This window comes from Oncorhynchus kisutch, linkage group LG1 (genome assembly GCF_002021735.2).
Source record: "Oncorhynchus kisutch isolate 150728-3 linkage group LG1, Okis_V2, whole genome shotgun sequence".
Taxonomy (NCBI): Eukaryota; Metazoa; Chordata; class Actinopteri; order Salmoniformes; family Salmonidae; genus Oncorhynchus; species Oncorhynchus kisutch.
In genome coordinates this window covers 12,951,094-12,976,825 of record NC_034174.2, presented here as the reverse complement: position 1 = coordinate 12,976,825, position 25,732 = coordinate 12,951,094, and the positions used below count along the sequence as shown (strand labels likewise).

Here is a 25,732-nt window from a genome sequence, read left to right as displayed (position 1 = left end):
ACCAGAGTGTTAATATTGGAGTAGATTGTCAGAGACAATTTAAAAACTTGGGTGGCAGCATAGCTTAGTGGTTAGAGCGTTGGACTAGTAACCAAAAAGGTTGCAAGATCGGATCCCTGAGCTGACAAGATACAAATCTGTCATTCTGCCTCTGAACAAGGCCGTTAACCCACTGTTCCTAGGCTGTCATTGAAAATAAGAATTTGTTCTTAACTGACTTGCCTAGTAAAAGAAAGATATAAACATGCAAGAAACACCAATATCAAACTATGTCTCCAAGACACAAATCTAGACTTAGAAGCATTTGTTAATGAGGAGGAGGAAAACTGAGGCAAAATCAGCCACCTACAGTCCCTCTTTTGTGAGTTCTTCAATCCTGGTGTGGAGCAAACGCCTGCACACCTTGTGGTTCTCCTGGACCAAGGATGAGTGGCACAGTGGTCTAAGGTAATGCATCTCAATGCTAGAGGCCTCACTACAGACCCTGGTGATTGGGCAGTGTACAATTGGCCCAGCGTTGGCTGGGGTAGGCCATCATTATAAATAAGAATTTGTTCTTAACTGACTTGCCTTAACTGACTTGCCTAAAAAGTTAAATAAAACAATTATGAAGAAATCTATTTGTTTGATTGAAGATTCATGTACTGACCTGTTTTCCATGTTTATACCAGACCCCCTCAATGTTTAGACTGCTCACTTCACAGAGTAGCTCTGCTGTTGCGTCAAGCTTAACGTCGACATCAGACAGTCCAATGCTGAATTGGGCACCTAGATCTAAAAATAAGTAAAGACAACAGAAACCATCATAGTTTAGTATAATCTCAAAGTGGGTAATGCGTCACCACTTTCCTTATAATCTTAGCCGTAAATTGTCATACAGATGTAGGATCTTAATTTGAACCATCTTGCTATGGCAGAAAAATATTCCTGCAGCAAGATTCTTGTTAAAAGACTATAGTTTTGGCAAGCCGGTTAGGACATGACACAAGTAATATTTCCAACGATTGTTTACAGACAGATAATTTTACATATTTGCCAGCAGCATACCACCCTGCATATCACTGCTGGCTTGCTTCTGAAGCTAAGCAGGATTGGTCCTGGTCTCTTCCTGGATGGGAGACCAGATGCAGCTGGAAGTGTTGTTGGAGGGCCAGTAAGAGGCACTCTTTCCTCTGGTCTAAAAAAAAACATATCCCAGGGCAGTGATTGGAGACACTGCCCTGTGTAGGATGTTAAACAGGTGTCCTGACCTCTCTGAGGTCATTAAAGATCCCATGACACTTATCATAGGGGTGTTAACCCTGGTGTCCTGGCTAAATTCCCAATCTGGCCCTCAAACCATCATGGTCACCTAATAATCCCCAGTTTACAATTGGCTCATTCACCCCCCTCCTCTCCCCTGAAACTATTCCCCAGGTTGTTGCTGCAAATGAGAACGTGTTCTCAGTCAACTTCTTTGGTAAAATAACGGATACAAAATAAAAAACATATAATTCACTGTATCACAAATTTCAGTGGGTCAGAGGTTTACATACACTAAGTTGACTGTGCCTTTAAACAGCTTGGAAAATTCCAGAAAGTTATATCATGGCTTTAGAAGCTTCTGATAGGCTAATTGACACCATTTGAGTCAATTGGAGGTGTACCTGTGGATGTATTTCAAGGCCTACCTCCAAACTCAGTGCCTATTTTTTTGACATCATGGGAAAATCAAAAGATATCAGCCAAGACCTCAGATAAAAATTGGAGACCTCCACAAGTCTGGTTCATCCTTGGGAGCAATTTCCAAATGCCTAAAGGTACCAAGTTCATCTGTACAAACGCCATGGGACCACGCAGCCGTCATACCGCTCTGGAAGGAGACACGTTCTGTCTCCTAGAGATGAAAGTACTTTGGTGCGAAAAGTGCAAATAAATCCAAGAACAACAGCAAAGGACCTTGTGAAGAAGCTGGAGGAAACAGGTACAAAAGTACATCTATATCCACAGTAAAAACGAGTCCTATATCGACATAAGCTGAAAGGCCTCTCAGTAAGGAAGTATCCACTGCCCCAAAACCGCCATAAAAAGTAAGATTACGGTTTTGCAACCGCACTTGGGCACAAAGATTGTACTTTTTGGAGAAATGTCCTCTGGTCTGAAAAAATATATATAACTGTTTTGTCATAATGACCATCGTTAAGTTTGGAGGAAAAAAGGGGAGGCTTGCAAGCCAAAGTACACCATCCCAACAGGGAAGCACGGGGGTGGCAGCTTCATATTTTGGGGGTGCTTTGCTGAAGGAGGGAATGGTGCACTTCACAAAATAGATAGCATCATGAAGAGGGGAAATTATGTGGATATATTGAAGCAACATCTCAAGACATGAGTCAGGAAGTTAAAGCTGGGTCAAAAATCGGACTTCCAAATGGACAATGACCCTAAGTATACTTCCAAAGTTGTGGCAAAATGGCTTAAACCTCTTAGCGCACGGCAAATGACATAATTGTAATGTTAAACATTCATGAACATACAAGTGTCTTACATCATTTAAAAGCTTAACTTCTTGTTAATCCAACCTCGTTGTCAGCTTTCAAAAAGGCTTTACGGCAAAAGCATACCATGCGATTAACTGAGGACAGCGCCCCGTGTAAACCAGCATTAAAAACATTTTCCAAACCAGCAGAGAAATAGCGATAAAATAAATCACTTACATTTGAAGATCTTCCTCTGTTTCCAATTCCAAGGGTCCCAGCTACACAACAAATGGGCATTTTGTTCGATAAAGTCCTTCTTTATATCCCAAAAAGGCAGTTTAGTTGGTGCGTTTGATTCAGTAATCCACCCGTTCCACTCGTTCAACATGCAGACAAAGGAATCCCAAATTCACGAGCGCCACAAGAATAGAGTACTAATGAGGGACACCTTAAAAGACTACAAATACTTGCTAATACAAAAACAAGCCTGAAACCCTTTATAAAGACTGTTGACATCTAGTGGAAGCCATAGGAACTGCAATCTGGGAGCTATTTAGTTGTGTATTCCATGGACTAATATTGAAATGGCCTGTGACCAAAAAAAAAAAGATTTCCAGATGGATTTTCCTCAGGTTTTGCCTGCCATATCAGTTCTGTTATACTCACAGACATTATTTATATCCAATGCTTCCAATTATATGCATATCCTAGCTTCTGGGCCAGAGTAACAGGCCGTTTACTTTGTACACGTAATTTATCCAAACTTCCGAATACTGCCCCCCTAGCCCTAAGAGGGGACAACAAAGTCAAGGTATTGGAGTGGCCATCACAAAGCCCTGACCTCAATCCTATAGAAAATGTTTGGGCAGAACTGAAAAAGCATGTGCGAACAAGGAGTCCTACAAACCTAACTCAGTTACAACAGCTCTGTCAGGAGGAATGGGCCAAAATTCACACAATTTATTGTAGGAAGCTTGTGGAAGGCTACCCGAAGTTCTTAACCCAAGTTAACCAATTTAAAGACAATACTAACAAATACTAATTGGGAGTATGTAAACTTCTGACCCACTGGGAATGTGATGAAAGAAATAAAAGCTGAAATAAATCATTCTCTCTACTATTATTCTGACATTTCACATTCTTAAAATAAAGTTGTTTTCCTAATGACCTAAGACAGGGATTTTTTACTAGGATTGAATGTCAGGAATTGTTAAAAATGAGTTTAAATGTATTTGGCGAATGTGCATGTAAACTTCCGGCTTCAACTGTATGTGGATTATAATTAATGGACATTTTGTGTTCGAAACATTTTTCGCTTGGGCAAATCAAGTCTGACATTTTTAAGTGGAAATTACAAACTTCATAAGCCTTTTTTAAACCTCAGAATACAACTATTAGCAAACAAATTAAGATCCTACAACTGTATGCTCAAGACATATGCAATAGCAATGAACCGAAAATGAACAAGGTTACATATGACTATTGACAAGATAATGATGGGGACTATAGATTGTTTAGGAAGTTCACAAAATGGTGGTTTAAAATGTTATACCACATTGTCATTTGTCATAATGAATATAGACCAGCAAGTTATATAATTACTGTGTCTTAGAAATGACAGAGAACAGCAGCAATGTAATGTTACATACCAAGTGAGGTGATGAATTGTTATCCATGTTCATAACAGCAATTGTCAGAGTTGGCAGGGGAGAAAGTATATTGGAATGAACGGAGATGTACAGTATATCAGGTTAATCAACATACTTCAACAATGATGTATCATTCAATTTCATCTACAGTATCTTAAAGTGCTCTAATCAAGGGAACATCAGCCTTAGAGATGCATTTCCGGATCCTGGATGTAACCCGTATGCTGTAACTGTCCATTCTTACCCTGCACAGTGAGCGTTGCCTTGGATTTACGACCATCCACCTCAAAGTGGTAGATTCCTGCATCGTCTTTTTTACAGTTATCAATGACCAGCTTGTGACTAGCTCCTTCTTTGATGATTTTCACCCTGTCACCACGAGGTACCTGATTACAGAAATAGAGAACACATGAAATCCAACAGGAGAAAATATCATCTAGTTTGTCATGTAGCTGTCATATAATCTTTCCAAATAGTTACTTTTCACTTGAATTACTTCAATAGTTGCGTTTTTCCCATCATGATTTATCTTCATCAAGCTATTGTTTAGTTGAATCACATATGTTAGTATTGGGCTGCAGCAAAAGCCTGCACACCTTGTGGGCTCCTGGACCAAGGTTGAAATAAACACTGACTGTATTTTGGGGATTGAAGAACACTGCACTCACCTCTTTCCCGTCTTTAAACCAGAACCCCTCAACATTCGGACTGCTTAGTGTCAAGGACAGCTCTGCTGTTTCATCAAATTTAACTTCGATATCAGAGAGTCCGCATCCAACAAATTGAGCACCTGGATCTATTAATAAATAAAGACAGCAGAAATCGTAATAATATAGTCTCTAAGTGTGTAATGCACCAGAACCTTCCTTATCTTAGCCGTAAATTGTCATACAGATGTAGGATCTTATATGAACCATTTTGATTTACAGCAGGAAAATATTCCTGCAGCAGCAGGATAGTTTAGTATAATGTCAAAGTTTGTAATGCACCACAAATCTCTGCTGTAAATCGCAAACATTTTGTATATGCTCTTACTCAATGGAACTAGATACACAAAGTAAAAGGGATAGTTCACTCAAATTAAAAATTACATATTGGTTGACTTACTCTGTAAGCAGTCTATGGACAAGGTAAGACAGCAACCATGCTTTGGTTTTGTTTACATGGCCACTGTCTCCAAACTTTAAAACAATTTTGTCCAAAATCCAATGCAAGTCAATACAGTATATCCAATGTTTTGTATTCCATTTCCAGATCATCTCAAAGTAACTTTATTGAGCTAGACAATCCATTTTAAGGTGATTTGGAAATGACATGCAAAACATTCTAACATCCGAGATATTGACATGCTTTTGTTTTGGGATATGCAGTTCCTTCGGAAAGTATTCAGACCCATTGACCTTTTCCTCATTCTGTTTTACGTTACGACCTTATTCTAAAATGGATGAAATATATACAAAAATCCTCAGCAATCTACACACAATACCTGACAATGATCAAGCAAAAACAGGTTTTTAGAATTGTTTTCAAATTTATAAAATTAAAACAGAAATACCTCATTTACATAAGTATTTAGATCCTTTGCTATGAGACTCCAAATTGAGCTCAGTTGCATCCTATTTCCATTGATCATCCTTGAGATGTCTCTACAACTTGATTGGAGTCCATCTGTGGTAAATTAAATTGACTGGACGTGATTTATAAAAGGCACACACCTGTCTATATAAGGTCCCATTGTTGACAGTGCATGTCAGAGCAAAAACCAAGCCTTGAGGTCGAAGGAATTGTCCTTAGAGCTCAGAGACAGGATTGTGTCGAGGCACAGATCAAGGAACGGGTACCAAAAAAGTATGCAGCATTGAAGGTCTCCAAGAATACAGTGGCCTCCATCATTCTTAAATGGAAGAAGTTTGGAACCAACAAGACTCTTCCCAGAGCTGGCCGCCCGGCCAAACTGAGCAATTGGGGGAGAAGGGCCTCGGCAATGGAGGTGACCAAGAACCCGATGGTCACTTTGACAGACCTCCAGAGTTCCTCTGTGGAGATGGGAGAACTTTCCAGAACGACATTCATCTCTGCAGCACTCCACCAATGCCTTTATGGTAGAGCGGCAAGACAGAAGCCACTCCTCAGTAAAATGTACATTACAGCCCACTTGGAGTTTGCCAAAAGGCACCTTAATTAAGGACTCGCACCATTAGAAACTTGATTCTCTGGTCTGATGGCCTGAATGCCAAGCGTCAAGTCTGGAGGTAACCTGGCATCCCTGCGGTGAAGCATGGTGGTCGCAGCACCATGTGGTGGGGATTTTTTTCAGGGACTGGGAGACTTTTCAGGATTGTGGGAAAGATGAACAGAGCAACGAACAGAGAGATTCTTGATGAAAACCTGCTCCAGAGCGCTTAGGACATCAGACTGGGGGAAGGTTCACCTTAAAACAGGACAACACCCCTAAGCACACAGTCAAGACAATGCAAGGACAAGTCTCTGAATGTCCTTGAGAAACCCAGCCAGAGCCCAGATTGAACGTGATAGAACATCTCTGGAGAGACCTGAAAGTAGCTGTGCAACAACGGTCCCCATCCAACCTGACACAGCTTGAGAGAATGTGTAGAGAAGAATGGGTGAATCTCCCCAAATATAGGTGTGCCAAGCTCAGAGCCAAGAAGACTCGAGGCTGTAATCGCTGCCAAAGGTGTTTCAACAAAGTACTGAGTAATGGGTCTGAATAGTTAAGTAAACGTGATACTTCAGTGTTTTATTTTTTATAAATTTGCTAAAAAATTATTAAAACCTGATTTTACTTTTTCATTGTGGGGTATTGTGTGTGTATATTGATGAGGAGAAGAAAACAACATTTTAATCAATTTATAATAAGACTGTAATGTAGCAAAATGTGAGGTCTGAATACTTTCCAAACATGCACTGTATTTACTGTGATTTATAAATTACCTTACATAGGCCTACCGTTAGATTACATTTTTATGTTACATAGGCCTACCGTTAGAATACATTTTTATGTTACATAGGCCTACCGTTAGATTACATTTTTATGTTACATAGGCATACCGTTAGATTACATTTTTATGTTACATAGGCCTACCGTTAGAATACATTTTTATTGGTTGCTAAAAAAAGTATTAACACATGTATAACAGGTGAATAAATACATGTATATAATGATGTATCATTGTTTTATGTGGGACACATTCCATCTATCTTAAAGTGCTCTAATCAAGGGAACAATAGCCTTACAGAAGCATTTCCTGATCTTGGATGCAATCCACAGTAACCGTCCATCCTTACCTGAAACAGTGAACTTTGCCTCAGATTTATGACCATCCACCTCAAATGAATAGACTCCTGCATCGTCTTTTTTACAGTTTTCAATTACCAGCTTGTGACTGGCTCCATCTTGGATGATTTTCAGCCCATCCTCATTGGTTAGCTGATGACAGAAATAGAGAATGGATTCAATCCAGGAGGGGACTGAAAATAGCTTCTTGTTGTTCATTCAACTGTCATAGCTTATTTGCAAATGGGTATTATTTAACTTTGACAATAAATACACATCTTCAAGCTGTTTAGTTTAATCAAATGTGTTAGTATTGGTCTGGAGCAAAAGCCTGCACAACATGTGTGTCTCCTGAAACAGGGTCGAAGAACATTCTATTTGTGTGATTTAAGAATACTGCACTCACTAGTTGCCCGTCTTTAAGCCAGACTCCCTCACAGTTCTCATGGCTCAGTTTGCAGGACAGTTCTGCTGTTTCCCCGAGGCTGCCAGTAATATCAGCCAGTCCATTAAGGAATTGAACACCTGGATAAAATCAAATCAATGTCACATGCGCCAAATACAACAGGTAGACCTTCCAGGGAAATACTTACTTATGAGCCCCTAACCGACAGTGCAGTTTAAAAAAATACAGATAAGAGTAAGAGATCATTGAAGAGCAGCAGTGAAATAACAATATATACAGGGGGGGTGCCGGTACAGAGTCAATGTGCGGGGGCACCAGTTAGTTGAAGTAGTATGTACATGTAGGTAGAGTTAATTAATGTGACCATGCATAGATGACAACAGAGAGGAACAGTGATCTGTAAACTTCTCTGACAGCTGGTGTTTAAAGCTAGTGAGGGAGACGTGATTCTCCAGCTTCAGAGATTTTTGCAATTCATTCCAGTCATGGGCAGCAGAGAACTGGAAGGAAAGATGACCAAAGTAGGAATTGGCTTTGGGGGTGACCAGTGAGATATACCTGCTGGAGCGCGTGCTACGAGTGGGTGCTGCTATGGTGACCAGTGAGCTGAGATAAGGCGGGGCTTTACCTAGCAGAGATACCACTGGTGCAATGCGAGTAGTCTGGGTAGCCATTTGATTACATGTTCAGCAGTCTTATGGCTTGGGGGTAGAAGCTGTTTAGAAGCCTCCTGGACCTAGACTTGGCACTCTGGTACCGCTTGCCGTGTGGGAGCAGAGAGAACAGTCTATGACTAGGGTGGCTGGAGTCTTTGACAACTTTGGGCCTTCCTCTGAAACCGCCTGGTGTAGAGGTCCTGGATGGCAGGAAACTTGGCCCCAGTGATGTACTGGGCCGTTCGAGGTACCCTCTGTAGTGCTTGCGGTCGGAGGCCGAGCACTTGCCATACCAGGCAGTGATGAAACCAGTCAGGATGCTCTCAATAGTGCAGCTGTGGAACCTTTTGAAGATCTGAGGACCCATGTCTAATTTTTTCCTCCTGATGGGGAATAGGTTTTGTCGTGCCCGCTTCACGACTGTCATGGTGTGCTTGGACAATGTTAGTTTGTTGGTGATGTGGATACCAAGAAACTTGAAGCTCTCAACCTACTCCACTGCAGCCCCGTCGATGAGAATAGGGGCGTGCTCGGTCCTCTTTTTCTTGTTGTCCACAATCATCTCCATTGTCTTGATCACGTTGAGGGAGAGGTTGTTGTCCTGGCACCACACGACCAGGTCTCTGACCTCCTCCCTTTAGGCTGTCTCGTTGTTGTCGGTGATCAGGCCTACCACTGTTGCGTCATCGGCAAATGTAATGATGCTGTTGGAGTCGTACCTGGCCATGCAATCATGAGCGAACAGGGAGTAGAGGAGGGGGCTGAGCACCCACCCCTGAGTAGCCCCTGTGTTTTTTTATTTAATTTTTTTATTTCACCTTTATTTAACCAGGTAGGCTAGTTGAGAACAAGTTCTCTTTTGCAACTGGCACCTGGCCAAGATAAAGCATAGCAATTCGACACATACAACAACACAGAGTTACACATGGAATAAACAAAACATACAGTCAATAATGCAGTAGAACAAAAGTGTCATGTTCTGACCTTTATTTCCTTTGTTTTGTATTTATTTAGTATGGTCAGGGCGTGAGTTGGGGTGGGCAGTCTATGTTTGTTTTTCTATGATTTGGGGATTTGTATGTTTCGGCCTAGTATGGTTCTCAATCAGAGGCAGGTGTCATTAGTTGTCTCTGATTGAGAATCATACTTACGTAGCCTGGGATTCACTGTTTGTTTGTGGGTGATTGTCTATGTTGATTGCTTGTGTCAGCACAGTTCTCTTTAGCTTCACGGTCGTTATTTCGTTTTATTGTTTTTGTATAGTGTGTTTCAGTGTTCAGTTGTTTCTTTATTAAAATTAATGATGAACACATATCACACCGCATTTTGGTCCTCCGATCCTTCTCGCCTCTCCTCTTCAGATGAAGAGGAGGAAGACCGTGACAAAAAGAAAACATAAAGTCTATATACAGTGAGTGCAAATGAGGTAAGTTAAGGAAATAAATAGGCCATGGTGGCGAAGTAATTACAATATAGCAATTAAACACTGGAATGGTAGATTGGCAGAAGATGAATGTGCAGGTAGAGATACTGGGGTGCAAAGGAGCGAAATAAATAAATAAAATAAATACCAGTATGGGGATAAGGTAGGTAGATAGATTGGCTGTTTATAGATAGGCTATGTACAGGTGCAGTGATCTGTAAACTTCTCTGACAGCTGGTGTTTAAAGCTAGTGAGGGAGACGTGATTCTCCAGCTTCAGAGATTTTTGCAAAGAGGCGGTTTACTTTGGGAAAGTCAGTCAGTCATTTACACATGTTAAGTTTGCTGAAAATAAACGCAGTTGACAGTGAGTGTACGATTCTTTTTTTTGCTGAGTTTACATCCTACCGTAGTCAGGATAATCTAGACAGGTAATGCATCACATATTTCCTCATGATCTCATCTGTATATTGGCATTTTTATAAATACACTATAAATACACACAAAATGATGTGGACACCCGTTCAAATGAGTGGATTCGGCTATTTCAGCCACACCTTTGCTGACAGGTGTATAAAATAGAGCACACAGCCATGCAATCTCTGTAGACAAACTTTGGCAGTAGAATGGCCTTACTGAAGAGCTCAGTGACTTTCACCATGGCACCGTCATAGGATGCCACATTTCCAACAAGTCAGTTCATCAAATTTCTGCCCTGCTAGAGCAGCCCTGGTCAACTGTAAGTGCTATTATTGTGAAGTGGAAACGTCTAGGAGCAACAACAGCTCAGCCACGAAGTGGCAAGCCACACAAGCTCACAGAGCGGGACCGCTGACTGCTGAAGTGCGTACTGCATAAAAATCGTCTGTCATTGGTTGCAACACTTACTCCCGAGTTCCAAACTGCCTCTGGAAGCAACATCAGCACAATAACTGTTTGTCAGGAGCTTCATGAAATGGGTTTCTATGGCCGAGCAGCCACACACAAGCCTACAATCACCATGTGCTATTTCAAGTGTCAGCTGGAAAGGTGACTCTTTGGAGTGATGAATCACGTGTCACCATCTGGGTGAATCTGGGTTTGACAGATGTCAGGAGAATGCTACCTGCCCCAATGCATAGTGCCAACTGTAATGTTTGGTAGACAATTTTGTGCTTCCAACTTGGGGAAGGCCCTTTCCTGTTTCAGCATTACAATGCCCGCGTGCCTAAAGCGAGGTCCATACATAAATGGTTTGTTGAGATCTGTGTGAAAGAACTTGACTGGCCTGCAAAGAACCCTGCAATAAAATGCAAATTCATTACTTAAAAATCATACAAATGTGATTTTCTGGATTTTTGTTTTAGATTCCGTCTCTCACAGTTGAAGTGTACCTATGATAAAAAATTACAGACCTCTACATGCTTTGTAAGTAGGAAAACCTGCAAAATCGGCAGTGTATCAAATACTTGTTCTCCCCACTGTAAATGATTATAAACTAGGTGGTTCAAGCCCGGAATGCTGATTGGCTAAAAGCCATGTTATCAGACGGTATACCATCGGTATAACAAAACATTTATTTTTACTGCTCTAATTAGGTTGGTAACCAGTTTATAGTAGCAATAAGGCACCTCAGGATTTTCTGATATTTGGCCAATATACCACAGCTAAGAGCTGTATCCAGGCACTTCGCGTTGCGTCATGCATAAGAACAGCCCTTAGCCGTGGTATACTGTATTAGCCATATACCACACCTCCTCGGGCCTTATTGCTTAAATATACTATTTGAAGTGAAACAAACATAAGTACATTTTTTGCTTTTAGTAAAAAAAAAAAGGTTATTGACAATATACATTTATGGACTTAGTAGTCAATGCACCTCTGGGGCACATTCAGCAGGATGCAACGTATTGGAACGTTCAGATAGTCTATTTCTATGTAGAACATACATGCCTCTCCGACATGTATAAATATGGAATCACATAGAAAATCCATGAATAGAGCCTATCTGTGTCACGATCGTCGTACGATTGTCGTACGATCGTCGTTGTGAGGAGACCAAAGCACAGCGTGATGTGAATACATGTTCTATATTTAAAGAAGAAAGAACACTAAAACAAACATACAAAACAACAAACGAACGTGACGCTATATATAAACAGTGCAGACGCAGGCAACTAGACAGACAATAACCCACGAAATACCCAAAGAAGAAGGCTGCCTAAAAATGGTTCCCAATCAGAGACAACGATGAACAGCTGTCTCTAATTGAGAACCAATCTAGGCAACCACAGCCATACATAAACACCTAGATGGTAAACAACCCCATAAACCTACAAAATCCATAGACAGTACAAAAACACATACATCACCCATGTCACACCCTGACCTAACCAAAATATATAAAGAAAACAAAGAATATTTAGGTCAGGGCGTGACAGTACCCCCCCACAAACGTGCGGACTCCGGCCGCAAAACCTAATCAGAAGGGGAGGGTCCGAGAGGGCCTTTTTCATGGCGGCGGTTCGGGTGCGGGACGTGGACCCCACGCTACCTCAGTCTTGGCCCACTTAGGTGACGCTTCTGGAGCGGGGACCCTCGCAGCGGGCCCCGGACTGAAGATCATCATAGAGAGCGCCACTGGATGGAAAGGCGCCTCTGGACTGAGGAGCGGCTCTGGCAGCACCGAACAGGAGGGAGATTCTAGTATCGCCGGCATGACAGGCGGCTCTGGCGGCTCCTGGCTGGCTGATGGCTCTGGCGGCTCCTGGCTGGCTAGCGGGAGACTCTGGCGGCTCCGGATCCGGAGTGGAGGGAGACTCTGGCGGATCCGGACTGGAGGGGGACTCGGACTGGAGGGAGACTATGGTGGATCCGGAGTGGAGGGAGACTCTGGCGGATCCGGACTGGAGGGAGACTCTGGCGGATCCGGACTGGAGGGAGACTCTGGCGGATCCGGACTGGGTACTGTTGCCGGACACTCTGGACCGGGTACTGTAGCCAGACACTCTGGACTGGGTACTGTAGCCAGACACTCGGGACTGGCAAGGCGCACTGGAGGCCTGGTGCGTGGTACCGGTACTGGTGGTGCCGGGGTGAGAACACGCACCTCAGGATTAGTGCGAGAAGCAGGAACAGGACACACCGGGTTGTGAAGGTGTACTGGAGACCTGGTGTGTATAGCTTACGGAACTTTAACACAAGTTTCAGGCTGAGTACGAGGAACTGACACAGGTGGCATCGGACAGCTAACATGCTCCTCAGGGCGAATGCCATGCATCCTACGCCAAATCAACAGGTCTCTCTCTTCTTGCTCTGCCTTGGGGTGGCGATATTCCCCTGGTTATGCCCAGGGTCCTCCGCCGTCCAGAATTTCCTCCAAAGTCCATGAGTCCTGCGATCGCTGCTGCTGCCTTTAATCACGCTGCTTGGTTCTTTTATGGTGGGTTATTCTGTTACGATCGTTGCAGTGAGGAGACCAAAGCGCAGCGTGATGTGAATACATGTTCTATATTTAATGAATAAAGAACACTAAAACAATCTTACAAAACAACAAACGAGACTCTATATATAAACAGTGCAGACATAGAAAATAACCCACAAAATACCCAAAGAGGATGGCTGCCTAAATATGGTTCCCAATCAGAGACAATGATGAACAGCTGCCTCTAATTGAGAACCAATCTAGGCAACCACAGACATACATACACACCTAGATGGTAAACAACCCCATAAACCTACAAAAAACCCTAGACAGTACAAAAACACATACATCACCCATGTCACACCCTGACCTAACCAAAATATATAAAGAAAACAAAGAATATTTAGGTCAGGGCAATCTGCAAGGTTTAACAAAGTTTGGCAACTGAACGTGGCCCTTGATATGATGAGTGTGACAACCCACCAGTACTTATCAGCTAACTGGTATATGTCACTCTGTAGTGCTATCTAGGAAGTACTGGAAGTCCTGGTCTGTTGCTGACAAAGCCTACTATTGAAGTTTACACAGCAAAAAAAAGGCTTTGCTTATAAATCAAAGGCTGAAGTCAATCTTCAATAAACAGTCCCACAACAAAGCTTTGATAAAAATAATGAATCTAAGGTCAGCTGATTTTTCAAGTACAAATTAAGCTACCATATAGAAATGACAATACATTAAAGTCAGAGTTTAACATACAACAAGCTCCCTACTTTTTTGCTGAGATTCCCTCAGGCAGTATTGTGTCAGCTTATCATTTAAACCACAGCTGCCATCAGACTGAAATGAAGGAAACCAGCACCTTTTAGGGTTAAACTTGATCAAAAGTTTCTGGAAACAGTTTAGTCTTCTACATTCGGATGTAGTTACATACATTTGTATGTACAAGTGTAAAAAGGTTAGCAAATTATCAAAAAAGCAACGGAAAGTTGCTGATGATAAACCCAGCAAAGACCATTGGACATCAATTTTCCCACTAATAATTTGAGATAAAAATTAAAGTTTTTAATTTAATGTTACATATTCATACCAAATGTACATCAAATTTAGCTCTAGTTTGTAGTCAGTGGTTAATATTTTTTTCTTGATGATTCATCTACAATCTGTGATTATATATCATACATAATATCACAGCCATTTTATTCTAAATGACTTTGATTACTGGCCTTATCTAACATGCAATAGTCAACCTCTGTCTTCTCTTATCACGTCACGTCCAGAGAATCGGTCAGTCTGGTATTTCACCCCACTCCAGGCCTTGACTCTTTCTCCAAGTTGATTATCATAACCAATGCACATATCATTCATCTAATCTCCTTATTTATCTTTGGCAGCAACTACAAAGTTTTACAAGTGTCATCAAGACAGTCAGCTTACAACATTTACATTAGCAGCAACACAACAAGAGCAACAAAACACTGCTGCCTACACAATGTCCTTAAATGTAGGCAACATTGAGTTTCCTAATGTACTGGGATAGAAAAAGTTGTTGAACCATTTACCTTTACCTCCATGTCCTTCTCCATCCCCCTCTCCGGCACCTGCTCCGGCTCCTGCTGCATTCGCAGCATCCTTCTCTGCTTGGGCCCGTCTGGCTGCATCCGCAGCATCCTTCTCTGCTTGGGCCCGTCTGGCTGCATCCGCAGCATCCATCTCTGCTTGGGCCCGTCTGGCTGCATCCGCAGCATCCTTCTCTGATTGGGCCCGTCTGGCTGCATCCTCAGCATCCTTCTCTGCTTGGGCCCGTCTGGCTGCATCCGCAGCATCCTTCTCTGATTGGGCCCGTCTGGCTGCATCCTCAGGGTCCATCTCTGCTTGGGCCCGTCTGGCTGCATCCGCAGCATCCTTCTCTGCTTGGGCCCGTCTGGCTGCATCCGCAGCATCCTTCTCTGATTGGGCCCGTCTGGCTGCATCCAGGTCATCCTTTTCCTTCTGCAGCTTAGCTGACTGCTCTGCGGCTATCTTAGCCAGGTTCTCTCCTCCACCACCAGCCGTGGTGGTTTTACGGGACGCTTTTCCCCCACGCATGTTTGGGTCATTATCGGCTGAGTGAACAGGGACATGGAAAGAGGGGTTTAAGTTCAAGTATAAGGCTTCATGTTTATGTTAGTTTTTGCTTATAAAATATTGTATCACAGTTGTCCCACCTTCCACAATAAGCCAAGCGTTGCAGGAGGTAATGCCAGCCATGGCAGTGTAGACTCCTTTGTCGAGTTGGGCACAATCTTTCACTTTTAAGCTGTGAATGAGGTGGTCTTCTGACACAGTGATGTCAAACTTGTCCCCTTGTTCGAGAGGGATCTTCTTTCCAGTCCACACAATCTTTTGGAAGGGGTGGGACAAGACACACTCAAACATGGCATCCTCTCTCTCCTTAGCCTTCACCTCCTGAATCTTGACCACAAACTCCACTGGTATAACTGTAGAGGGAAAGACAGTACGATATTGGTGGGAAACATTTCTCTCAAACATTCCTAAAGAATAATCAAATGATATACTGTGTTACAGTTGCTAAGTTGGTCATACAGAAAGGTAAGAGAAGACACTCTTACTCTTAAAGTCAGTTGAGAAACAATTGGCATCCTCAACGTCCACCTGGTACAACCCAGCGTCGTCTGGCATCAGGTCATTGATGCTAAAGATATACTTTTTGCCAATTTTGTTTAGGTTGTGCTTCCCGCTGCCGTCGTCAGAATAGGGAACCATTACCCCATCCTTTTGGGCAGAAAAGTCAAAACACATTATGCACTTCATAACATATTTTGTGAATCATTTAGCTTATCACTGGCTTCCATGGTGGAAGGGAGGACGTACCTTGAATAGGAATACCTGACTGTTGGGATTCTTCAGTTCCATGTCCAGTTCAAACTCTGCTGAGCCATCTCTTTTCACCTCAATATGTTTAAGATTTTCAAGTTTTTCAACAACCTATGAAATTGAAAGAGAGGATCAGGATAGTCTAAAGCAGGAGGGTAAATTATTACCCACAAGGTATAGTAATCTGTAAATTGATTGCCTTGTTGCATCATCGCTGATACCTTTGCCTGTTCCTCCTCTCTCTCTTTCTTCTTTAAGTTCAGCTGCTTCAGCATCCAGCGGAAGTCACTGACTCCATACTCCATACAGACCTTCTCGTAGTCCTTCTTAGGTGAGCTCAGCAACACCTCCCAGAACTTTGGATCAATCTCTCCCTCCTTCTTCTTTAGTTGTGGTTTAGTTCGTACAACCCTTAAATGGGAATAGGAAGAGTTAAAACTCTGGAGAAACTAGTGGTTGGCCATCCTTATCTATTTGTCACAACACTATCCTTGATATGTCTGTCTGAAGTATAGTCCAAAAAATGTTCTGGAAATGAATTAATGGTTTCCAAAAATGTACATGTATACTCCCAAAACGGGACATGAAGTAATTGTTTTGGATATGTGTACTTGGAACAGTAATTTACTTCCTCTTAAGCATTTTTCTGAAATCCTCTGGTGCCGCTCTTTTTGGACCTAGAAAGATTAAGAGTTAAAATAACTAGCCGGATAAATAGGTGATCTCGAATCTTCATACGCTAAGGAATTGTGTAATATTAGGATATACAATCATTTTCACACCTGTTGTCGCTTTCTTCTTGAATCCAACTGAAAATAGAAAACAATATATTTTTGTATTGCGAATAGAGAATGTGTTTTAGCAAGTGAACACAGTGCCATTTCAATTAATCATTCTAATGACATAAATCAATTCATTTCTCACCCTCAATAACATTCAAGGTGGCAGTGCAAACTGCTCTTCCATATTCATTGGCGGCAAAACATTTGTAGGTGTCAGCTTGTTCTGCTCTTACATTGGGTATCTGATGAAATGACAACATTGTAGTGAGATTTAACCCTACACTCGGTCGATACCACACCAGACATACTGTAGGTCTAGTGCTTTTAGAGAGAAATTGAATAGCAAGGCTTTCTAATGCATTGGCATCCTTGTACAATCACTTATAATAATTATTAGATAATGACAATTTAAAGGGTTGAAATTGTTGTGCGTGCCTTTAGCTTGCTGCTCCTACTTACCTCAAGAAAATATTCTTCCATAGTCTCATCATATCTACTGATATACTTCACTGGATCCTCCAGCGGGCCTTTGTTCCTGGCCCAGGTGATGTTTGGTTTAGGCACTCCGCTTACCATACTTTTGAAAAAAGCTAATTTACCTGAAAGCATAGATATGTGTATTGCACTATGAACATTAATGCTCTACTTAATTCTATACCTGAAAGTCACCAAATGTTAATGTACTCTGCTAGAAACAAAGTCTTCTTACAGCCCAGAAATCAAGTTTGTGCACATCAGTTTATACAGTAACAAGAGACCCTACCCTCTTGGATCGTCAAAGCGATGGGCTTGCGGGTGAAGTCGGGGGTGGACATGCCCTCTGGTACTTCCTCCACAAACTGTGTTATCATAACTCCAGGGACTCTGGATCTTCTTTTAATAGCCACTGTTGAAGTCCGAAAACAAATACTCTCAGCTCGAAGTTGTTGTGAAGAAACCAGACAAAACAGCAACCAACATATAAGAAACATTTCCTGAATTAGAGAAATATTACAAAACATCATGAATGTTTTGTGTAGGTCAGTATTTTTTCACACCAGTTTTAAATAAAGTACACTCTTACACATCAATATTATACATGGGGCTGTATTACTTTGGTTGGCTGCGTTTGAAGGTGCATTTTAGTCATTCCTCCACAAGTGGTCAATATTTGATTTCCGAAGCAAAAATAAACGTGAAATGGAAAGATTGAAGTTATTCTAAATAAATGTATTGCTTTACATGGAAACAAATATAATACATAACCCCAGTGAATAATATTGGAAAAATATTTTGTTTAAAAAAACGTCAGTAAATCTTTAGATCATTAGTAGCTCATTCAAATAATATCCTTTATTTTAAATATTTTACTTGAAACTTGGTCCTGGAAACGAACATTGTATCGTCACTTACTAATTAACATTCGGATGTCTTTAACGTTAATTTGTTTAATCGTTTGAAAAACCACAACAAAGTTCAGCCCTCCAGGACAGGGTTTTCAGTAACAATCAGGATAATCTTCAAATAACATAAGTCTTTGGCGGATTGGGGGATCGTGTATGGAGCATTAATTATGTGTGCACCAGTTTTGTTCTCCACCATCTTGAAGTGATTTTTTAACCAGAGTGATTCTTTTGAAATATGATCACTGTAAACATGGCATGCATTGAGTTGAAGTGCATTTCAGCAGTTTCCCAACGTCAACCTTCCTACCTTGACCCTGGGGCGCCCAGTCATCTTCTGCTAGTAAAAGCATATGCCGCACATGAATGGAGGCAGACAACAGAACAAAATGCTGACAAACTGGCACTGCTTAGTCTTCTCACTGGGCACAGATGTCTATTCCACGTCTATTCCATTCTATTGAAATAACGTGGAAACAACGTTGGTTCGACCAGTGTGTGCCCAGTTTGTTAACACTGACAGAAAAGGCAGACATATGCTAAAATATGTCTCAGTGGGCTACACAGTGCATACAAAATACAAGAAGAGCTACAAATTATGACAAACAAGGTAAAAATAGGGACATTGTAGAAGCAGGCATTTCTAAAAGACATTTGCTAAAAGACAGACACAGGACATGTGGTAGAGGGTGCTCGTTGGGTAAAAAGTCTTCAATACACCCGTTTTATAGTACTAAAATCTGCAAAACAATTTCCCAGTTCAAGCCTCTAAAAATATGTTATTTTACAGCAATACAAATGACTCTGCCTGCCCAGCACATTGCTACCATATGTTTTATTTCGAGTCAATGTTGGTCCCAATAGATAAAATATGGATTTGCCAGAGAGGAAAGATGGTTGAAATCAAATTTCATAATACTTGATTCATTTCTTTAAGATTATTTTTAGTGTCCATTTATAATTTATCATCTGTTCCATCAATGAATGCTTCTAGATGACATTGCAATTATCATTTTTGGTGTCGTCAGTATACTTTCACACCAGTTTTAAGTCTACACTCTTACACTTCAATTGTATACATGGCGCTGTATTACATTGGTTGGCTGCTTTTCAAGGTGCATTTTAGTCAACCGTCCACAAGAGGTCAACATTTCATTTCCACAGCAAAAAGAAAATAGAAACATTTATGTAATTCGAATGAAATGTATTGCTTATTTGCTTCACATGGGAACAAATTGAATACTTAACCCCAGTGAATAATATTGGAAGAATATTTTGTTCAAACGAGTGGAGTAAATATTTGTATCATTAGTAATTCAAATCATATACTTTTTTTCAAATCTTTCAAATTAACCTTGGCCCTGGAAATGAATATTTTCTTGTCACTTAGTCTTAGGCCATACAAATTCAATTATCAGTTTAATGGCTGTCCCGTTTCACATTTCTTAAAAATAAAATATAAAGTTGAGATGTTGTACTGAAAAATTGCAAGATTATAGCAAAAATTACATTCTCAAGCTTCTAGTAAAGAGATACACAACTTCCTATCAGATTATGAAAAGCTACGTTTGCCTCAGACCCGGCCGGCACAGGCTTTCAATGATGTTATCCCACTTTGACACCAATGTTGACTGGGGGTATCCCATACTAGGACTCACACCCGAATCACTGTGACTGCCATTAAAAACCTTAGCCGTGACAACAAGAAGCTAGAATCTTTGACAAAGTTGCCTGATGTTGAATTTTACAAGGTGGTGCACTTTTTATTTTTTATTTTATTTGCTCCCACACAACTTAATATGAACATGAAATCAGCTAAACCGGTAATCAAGTTTGAATGGCCTTACTGATTAGTGTCATCATCAATTGAAAAACAGCAACATCAGAAAGTTCAGCCCACCCAGGACAGGGTTTACGGTAACAATCAGGATTATCAATTACATTATCAATTACATTGATAATCATAAAATCACATTCATCTTTACAGGAGGATGGGGTATCATCAATAATGGGAGCACCGACTTCCTTCAGCACACTTGATTTTTTTCTGCCCCATCCTGAAGTGATTTTTTTTTATCAAAGTGATTCTTTAAAATATGATCACTGTAAACATGGCATGGATCTTTAGGTTGCAGTGCGTTTCCAAAAGTGAATCTTCCTACCTTGACCCTGGGGCGCCCAGTCATCTTCTGCTAGTTAAAGCACATGACGCACATGAATGGAGACATACAATAGAACTAAGATACTGACAAACTGGCACAAGCTTTGGCTTAACAATGACAGAGAAGGCCACCTGACAGACATATGCTAAAATAAATCACAGTGGGATACGCAATGTGTATAACATACAAGAAGAGCTACAACATATAACAAACAATGTAAAAATAGGGATAGGTAGCACTACTTGAATTAATTCTAATTGTAATTTAATTGTAGCATTAATTGAAGCAGGCATTTTTTTTAAATGCTAAGAGACAGATACAGGACATGTGTTAGAGGGTGCTGGTTGGGTAAAAGTTATTAATTACTGAAAATCTCCTAAACAATTTCCCAGTTCAAGCCTAGAAAAATGTTTTATTTTACAGCACAATACTAATGACTGTTCCTGCAAACCACGTTGCATCTTGAGGTAACTTTCAGTGCTACCATATAAAATGTTTCTGCCTGGAGTCAGTGGTCCCAATAGATAAAAAATGGATTGCCAGAGGGGAGAGACGGAGATGATTGATTTAATTTAGATTTCATTCGATCTCTTGTGTCATCCTAATCAGGGTTGCATTGTTAGGAGATAGTCTTACCATCTTTACCTTCAAGTACTTTGTCCTGTGTGGCTCAGTTGGTAGAGCATGGCAATATTGTTGTGGGATCAATTCCCACGGTGGCCAGCACAAAAATGTATGCACTTACTAAGTTGCTCTGGATGAGAGCATCTACTAAAATGAAATGTAATGAAGTAAGGATGACAGTGCTTCTCCAAATTATAATGTTTTTTCCTGCACCTTTATATTGCTTGTTTGAAGCGAAGTTCTTGGGACCATTGGACAAGATGAAAAAGTGCTCGGTTTGATGTCTTCCAACATGTCCACAAGTTTTGTTTGCAAGGAACCAGATGGTTCAGAAATATATAAGGATGTGTTTTGTTCTTCAAATAATGTCCAACAGATTTGAGATTGACAGATGCAGAGATGGATGTGACCAAGATGCTTCAGAGGAACGAGCGGTTTCATATACTTGGCCAGAGTGTACAATATATTTATTTATAATTTTATTCTCATTAAATTCCTTTCCCAGTGGTTGTGGCACTTTCATTAACCAATCATATAAAGCGCTTAGCCTGCAATAACCCACTCATATTAGCTTGAAAGATTGAACAAAGTCCGGGGGAACTTGAAGATGGATAGAGGATGGTCTTATGTAGAAATGTGTTTCTAGTTATTTCTATCTGCAGTAGGACCTTCATTTCCATGTTGCTGTACTCCTTTAAACTAAAAGTCATATTTGATATTGGGTGATTTGGATCAACCAAATGTAACCAATGTTTTGGCCGAAAGGTTAGAGAAGGTCAAGTGTTATGTATGATACTTACCCTGCCCTGGTGGGGGCGCAGTTGCCCCTGGTATCTTCATACTGATATCTGGACTTGTTGAAGGCCAATTCAGAGAGTTAGAAAGCTGCTTATGTCTGAAAGAACATTGTATAAAGATATACTTTTGTAATTCAGAAAATGATTCATACATTTTTCATAACACCTTACTACTGTGGTATGTTTTGTAAACTGATTTATAAATTAATTAGAGACTTGATTAGTGCAGGAACATACTCAGGATATTAGGAAGACATTAGACAGTCCCTCAATGCTATTTGCTCCGAGGTCATTGAGTTTCACATATACATTCAGACCTGAATCCCTCTTATCGTGTCATGTCCTGGTTGTCATGAGGTATCACCATGCCTCGAGACAGCCTTGACAGTCATCCAAGAGATGCTGGCACTATAAATGGGGAATATGAAACTTCACATGACGACGGACGACTGAATGACTCAGTGTAACTACCGCGAGAGACTAATGGCTGTGCCAATAGTTTAATCACCCTAATACCAAATTTGGTAATGAGGCAATATTTGGGGCTCAAATATTTTGGGAATTGATAAAATAAAGTCTATTACTACGTCTTTCATTTTAAGGTTGCGAAGTCCTTGTCCAGCAGTCTTACAAAATAGGATACACATTATCTGAAGAATGGACTGAAGGCCTAGGGAAATGTGTGGTTTTGCTCTCCCAGTTCCCCATTATATTTGACCTTCAAAAATGATCACTATGACCAATAAAGTTATATTAAGATTGATTTGATATGTTGATATGTATTGCGTCAGGAGTAATGCTAAACCAATGGTAAACACATTTATGGGATTCTCTATTTCAAGGGATCCTACTCAATCCATTTGTGTCCCTTGGGTAGCAAGCTCATAGGTCACATACCACATTAAACGATAGGCACACTGTCTATCAGAATGTAATAATGTCAATCATAGCAATAGAATCTTGAATAATGAAGAAATAATGTTTCATTGAAGACAATAAAAACATTTGGTAATGCTTTCCATTATACACTCTCAGAAAAAAGGGTTCCAAAAGGGTTCTTCGGCTATCCCCATAGGAGCACCATTTTTGATTCCAGGTAGAACCTTCTGTGGAAAGAGTTCTACATGGCACTCAAAAGGGTTCAACCAGCAACCAGAAAGGGTTATTCAAAGAGTTCTCCTATGGGGACACCCAAATAACCTTTTTTGGTTCTAGATAGCACCTTTATTTCTAAGAGTGTAGTGCTCTTCATTGACTTATTTCCATGTATTGTATTCCCATTGTTGTTCCGTAGAACTGGATTTTTTCAAAATGATGAGTACTAACAGCACCTAGCAACTCCAAATCATCCTAAGACATAATAAAAAATAAAAATAAATTAAGGGGTGGATCAGCTTAATATTGAGGAAAGAATGTTGCTTTCAATATAATTGTCTGCATAATTTCCAATCCCCCATATTTTTGGGGTAAATATATATATATATCCATACACACATGCATACATATACACATATATACATACACATACCTATATAGACATACATACTGCTAGGACATAATTTTTAAATCTCCAAGGATATAAAAATCCACAGATTCTCTAGTTGCGGTATTATTGGTACATCCTATCCATGCAATATACAATCATGTCAACTGTGGTTACAATTTTTTCCAATGTTATTATATTAGACCTGTTAGAAATCTTTTCAGCCCAGGGAATGATTTAATCTTAAAGTTAAACAAAAAAGTCATCTAAAATCAGAAATACTGATATTCCCGAAAAAAAGTCATTGTTTTCTATTGGTTGTAAAATTGTTTGGGGCTCCCGATTGGCGCAGCGGTCTAAGGCACTGCATCTCAGTGCTAGAGACGTCACTACAGACCCTGGTTTATTTCCAGGCTGTATCACAACCGGCCCTGATTGGGAGTCCCATAGGGTGGCGCACAATTTGCACAGCGTCGTCTGGGTTAGGGTTTGCCCTGTGTAGGCCATCATTATAAATAATAATTTGTTCTTAACTGACTTGCCTAGTAAAATAAAGCTAAAATAAAACATTCTTCACACTTTCAGAGATTTACAAACCAATCTTAATAAACATTCGTCTTGAAAGTTTAAAAGTTTTGTCTAGCAAGATAGTCTTCACTCACACCCAATTATTCAATTATTAAATTCTACATTTTAAATGAATTGATATTCAAATGGTGCAGACCATGCCAGAACAGTATTGCTGAAACCTGAGGCTACACCAGTTAGCTAAGATTCTCATTCAATCATATCTGTCAACAACACCCGTAGAACATCTAGAGCTGGGCTCTCCAACACTGTTCCTGGAGAGGTTTTTCCTCCAGCCTCAGTAGTATCTAACCTGATTCCGTTTGTCAACCAGTTATTATTAGAATCAGGTGTGCTAGATTAGGAATAGGGATGGTAGCCCTTTAGGAACAGGTTTGGAGAGCTGTGATCTAGAGGGTGGCACAATATGAGACCATACACACTGGGTACGTTGTCACTTCAACGTCTAGTTTTGATTTACATTTGGTTGAGTCAACAAAGAATGTTGTTGGATTTAAGTTCAAAGTTGGGTGAAAAAAATATGAAATTCCCTGATGTTGATGACTTTTTTTCAAATCCAATCAGTTTTCCACGTTGGTTCAACGTCATCACATATACTTAATTTGGTTGAAATTACATGGAAACAACGTTGATTCAACTAGTTTGTGCCCAGTGGGTATTTACATTTATTCCATTTCAAATGCACCAGATCTAAGTTTAGTATTTCATGTAAAACTCTCAGTTGAACTCTAGTGTTAAGAGTTAAGCCACTGAATAAATATCAAGCCACGGGATTAAGTGAATGGCACAAACTCTTCCCTGGTGAGTGTGTGGGAAGCCCTCCCAGGTTCATCCCTGATCAAATAGTCCGAGCGGCAGTCTAGAAATTACTTACCTCCCAGTGGTAAGTCCTCTAAGCACTGCTCCTCTCCTTTAGCTCTGTCTTGGCTGTCTCCGATATTTCGGCACAGCCTCCCCCCTTTTGTTAGGTGATAAAATGGAACCCTTAGATACGCTCCATGTACTTACAGTAGACCCATCTGGAGTCACATGGCTAGTCATTTAGTAAATATAATTATATTGACGAGATGGGATCGGGTGGGGGGTTGTAACCCCTGCAGTTGTAACCACTACTGCTCCTTGAATTTGATCATGGATCAAATTGGCAATGTGAGAAGAACTTGGAGAATGCTGCAAGTGGGTGAACATCTTCAAATATCCCCCAATCACTGTGGGATCAAGTTGAAAGCTGTACAATGGTACTCGACATATACCAGGTATACAGGATGTGGACATCATTGTAATAGCTTAGACATTCCAACAGAGCAATAACAGCATGCCAAATTCCATCTGGACATTCCATGTCAGTTCATGACAGGTAATACACATCGCCTCACTGCTAAGTCTGTAAAGTACTTAACTAAAAATACTTTAAAGTACTGTTTTGTAATAGCAGCAGGTAGCCTAGTGGTTAGAGTGTTGGACTAGCAACCGAAAGGTTGCTAGATTGAATCCCTGAGCTGACCAGGTAAAAATATGTTGTTCTGCCCCTGAACAAGGCAGTCAACCCACTCTTCCAAGGCTGTCATTGAACATTTGTTCTTAACTGACTTGCCTAGTTAAATAAAGGCAAAAACTTAGGTAGTTTTTGGGGGTATCTGTTCTTCACTTATTATATTTTTTAAAACATTTACTTCACTACATTCCTAAAGAAAATAATGCACTTTTTACTCCATATAGTTTCCCTGACACCCAAAAGCACTTGTTACATTTT

At 40.6% G+C, this 25,732-nt stretch overlaps 1 protein-coding gene across 7 annotated transcripts in view; it reads right to left on the bottom strand.

The window, feature by feature from the left end:
* LOC109899269 (immunoglobulin-like and fibronectin type III domain-containing protein 1) overlaps positions 1-24,962 on the bottom strand; it is a 41,055-nt gene extending 16,093 nt beyond the window's left edge. The window contains exons 1-20 of one of the 7 annotated variants that reach the window (XM_031831263.1): positions 24,854-24,962; positions 21,912-22,006; positions 20,488-20,517; positions 18,636-18,662; positions 17,707-17,829; positions 17,403-17,542; positions 17,086-17,185; positions 16,944-16,970; positions 16,790-16,838; positions 16,383-16,572; positions 16,159-16,272; positions 15,897-16,059; positions 15,492-15,764; positions 15,229-15,389; positions 14,847-15,189; positions 7,807-7,925; positions 7,412-7,553; positions 4,774-4,901; positions 4,350-4,491; positions 650-768 (exon numbers count right to left, since the gene is read on the bottom strand). In XM_031831263.1, the coding sequence (XP_031687123.1) occupies positions 650-768; positions 4,350-4,491; positions 4,774-4,901; positions 7,412-7,553; positions 7,807-7,925; positions 14,847-15,189; positions 15,229-15,389; positions 15,492-15,764; positions 15,897-16,059; positions 16,159-16,272; positions 16,383-16,572; positions 16,790-16,838; positions 16,944-16,970; positions 17,086-17,185; positions 17,403-17,542; positions 17,707-17,829; positions 18,636-18,662; positions 20,488-20,517; positions 21,912-21,951 (2,430 nt within the window). In that variant the 5' untranslated portion in view covers positions 21,952-22,006; positions 24,854-24,962. Of the gene's footprint in view, positions 1-649; positions 769-4,349; positions 4,492-4,773; positions 4,902-7,411; positions 7,554-7,806; positions 7,926-14,846; positions 15,390-15,491; positions 15,765-15,896; positions 16,060-16,158; positions 16,273-16,382; positions 16,573-16,789; positions 16,839-16,943; positions 16,971-17,085; positions 17,186-17,402; positions 17,543-17,706; positions 17,830-18,635; positions 18,663-20,487; positions 20,518-21,911; positions 22,007-24,853 lie in introns of all 7 variants that reach the window. The other 6 variants (XM_020494342.1, XM_031831073.1, XM_020494360.1 and 3 more) reach the window with 6 other exon arrangements.
* Between the last annotated feature and the right edge of the window lie 770 nt (positions 24,963-25,732).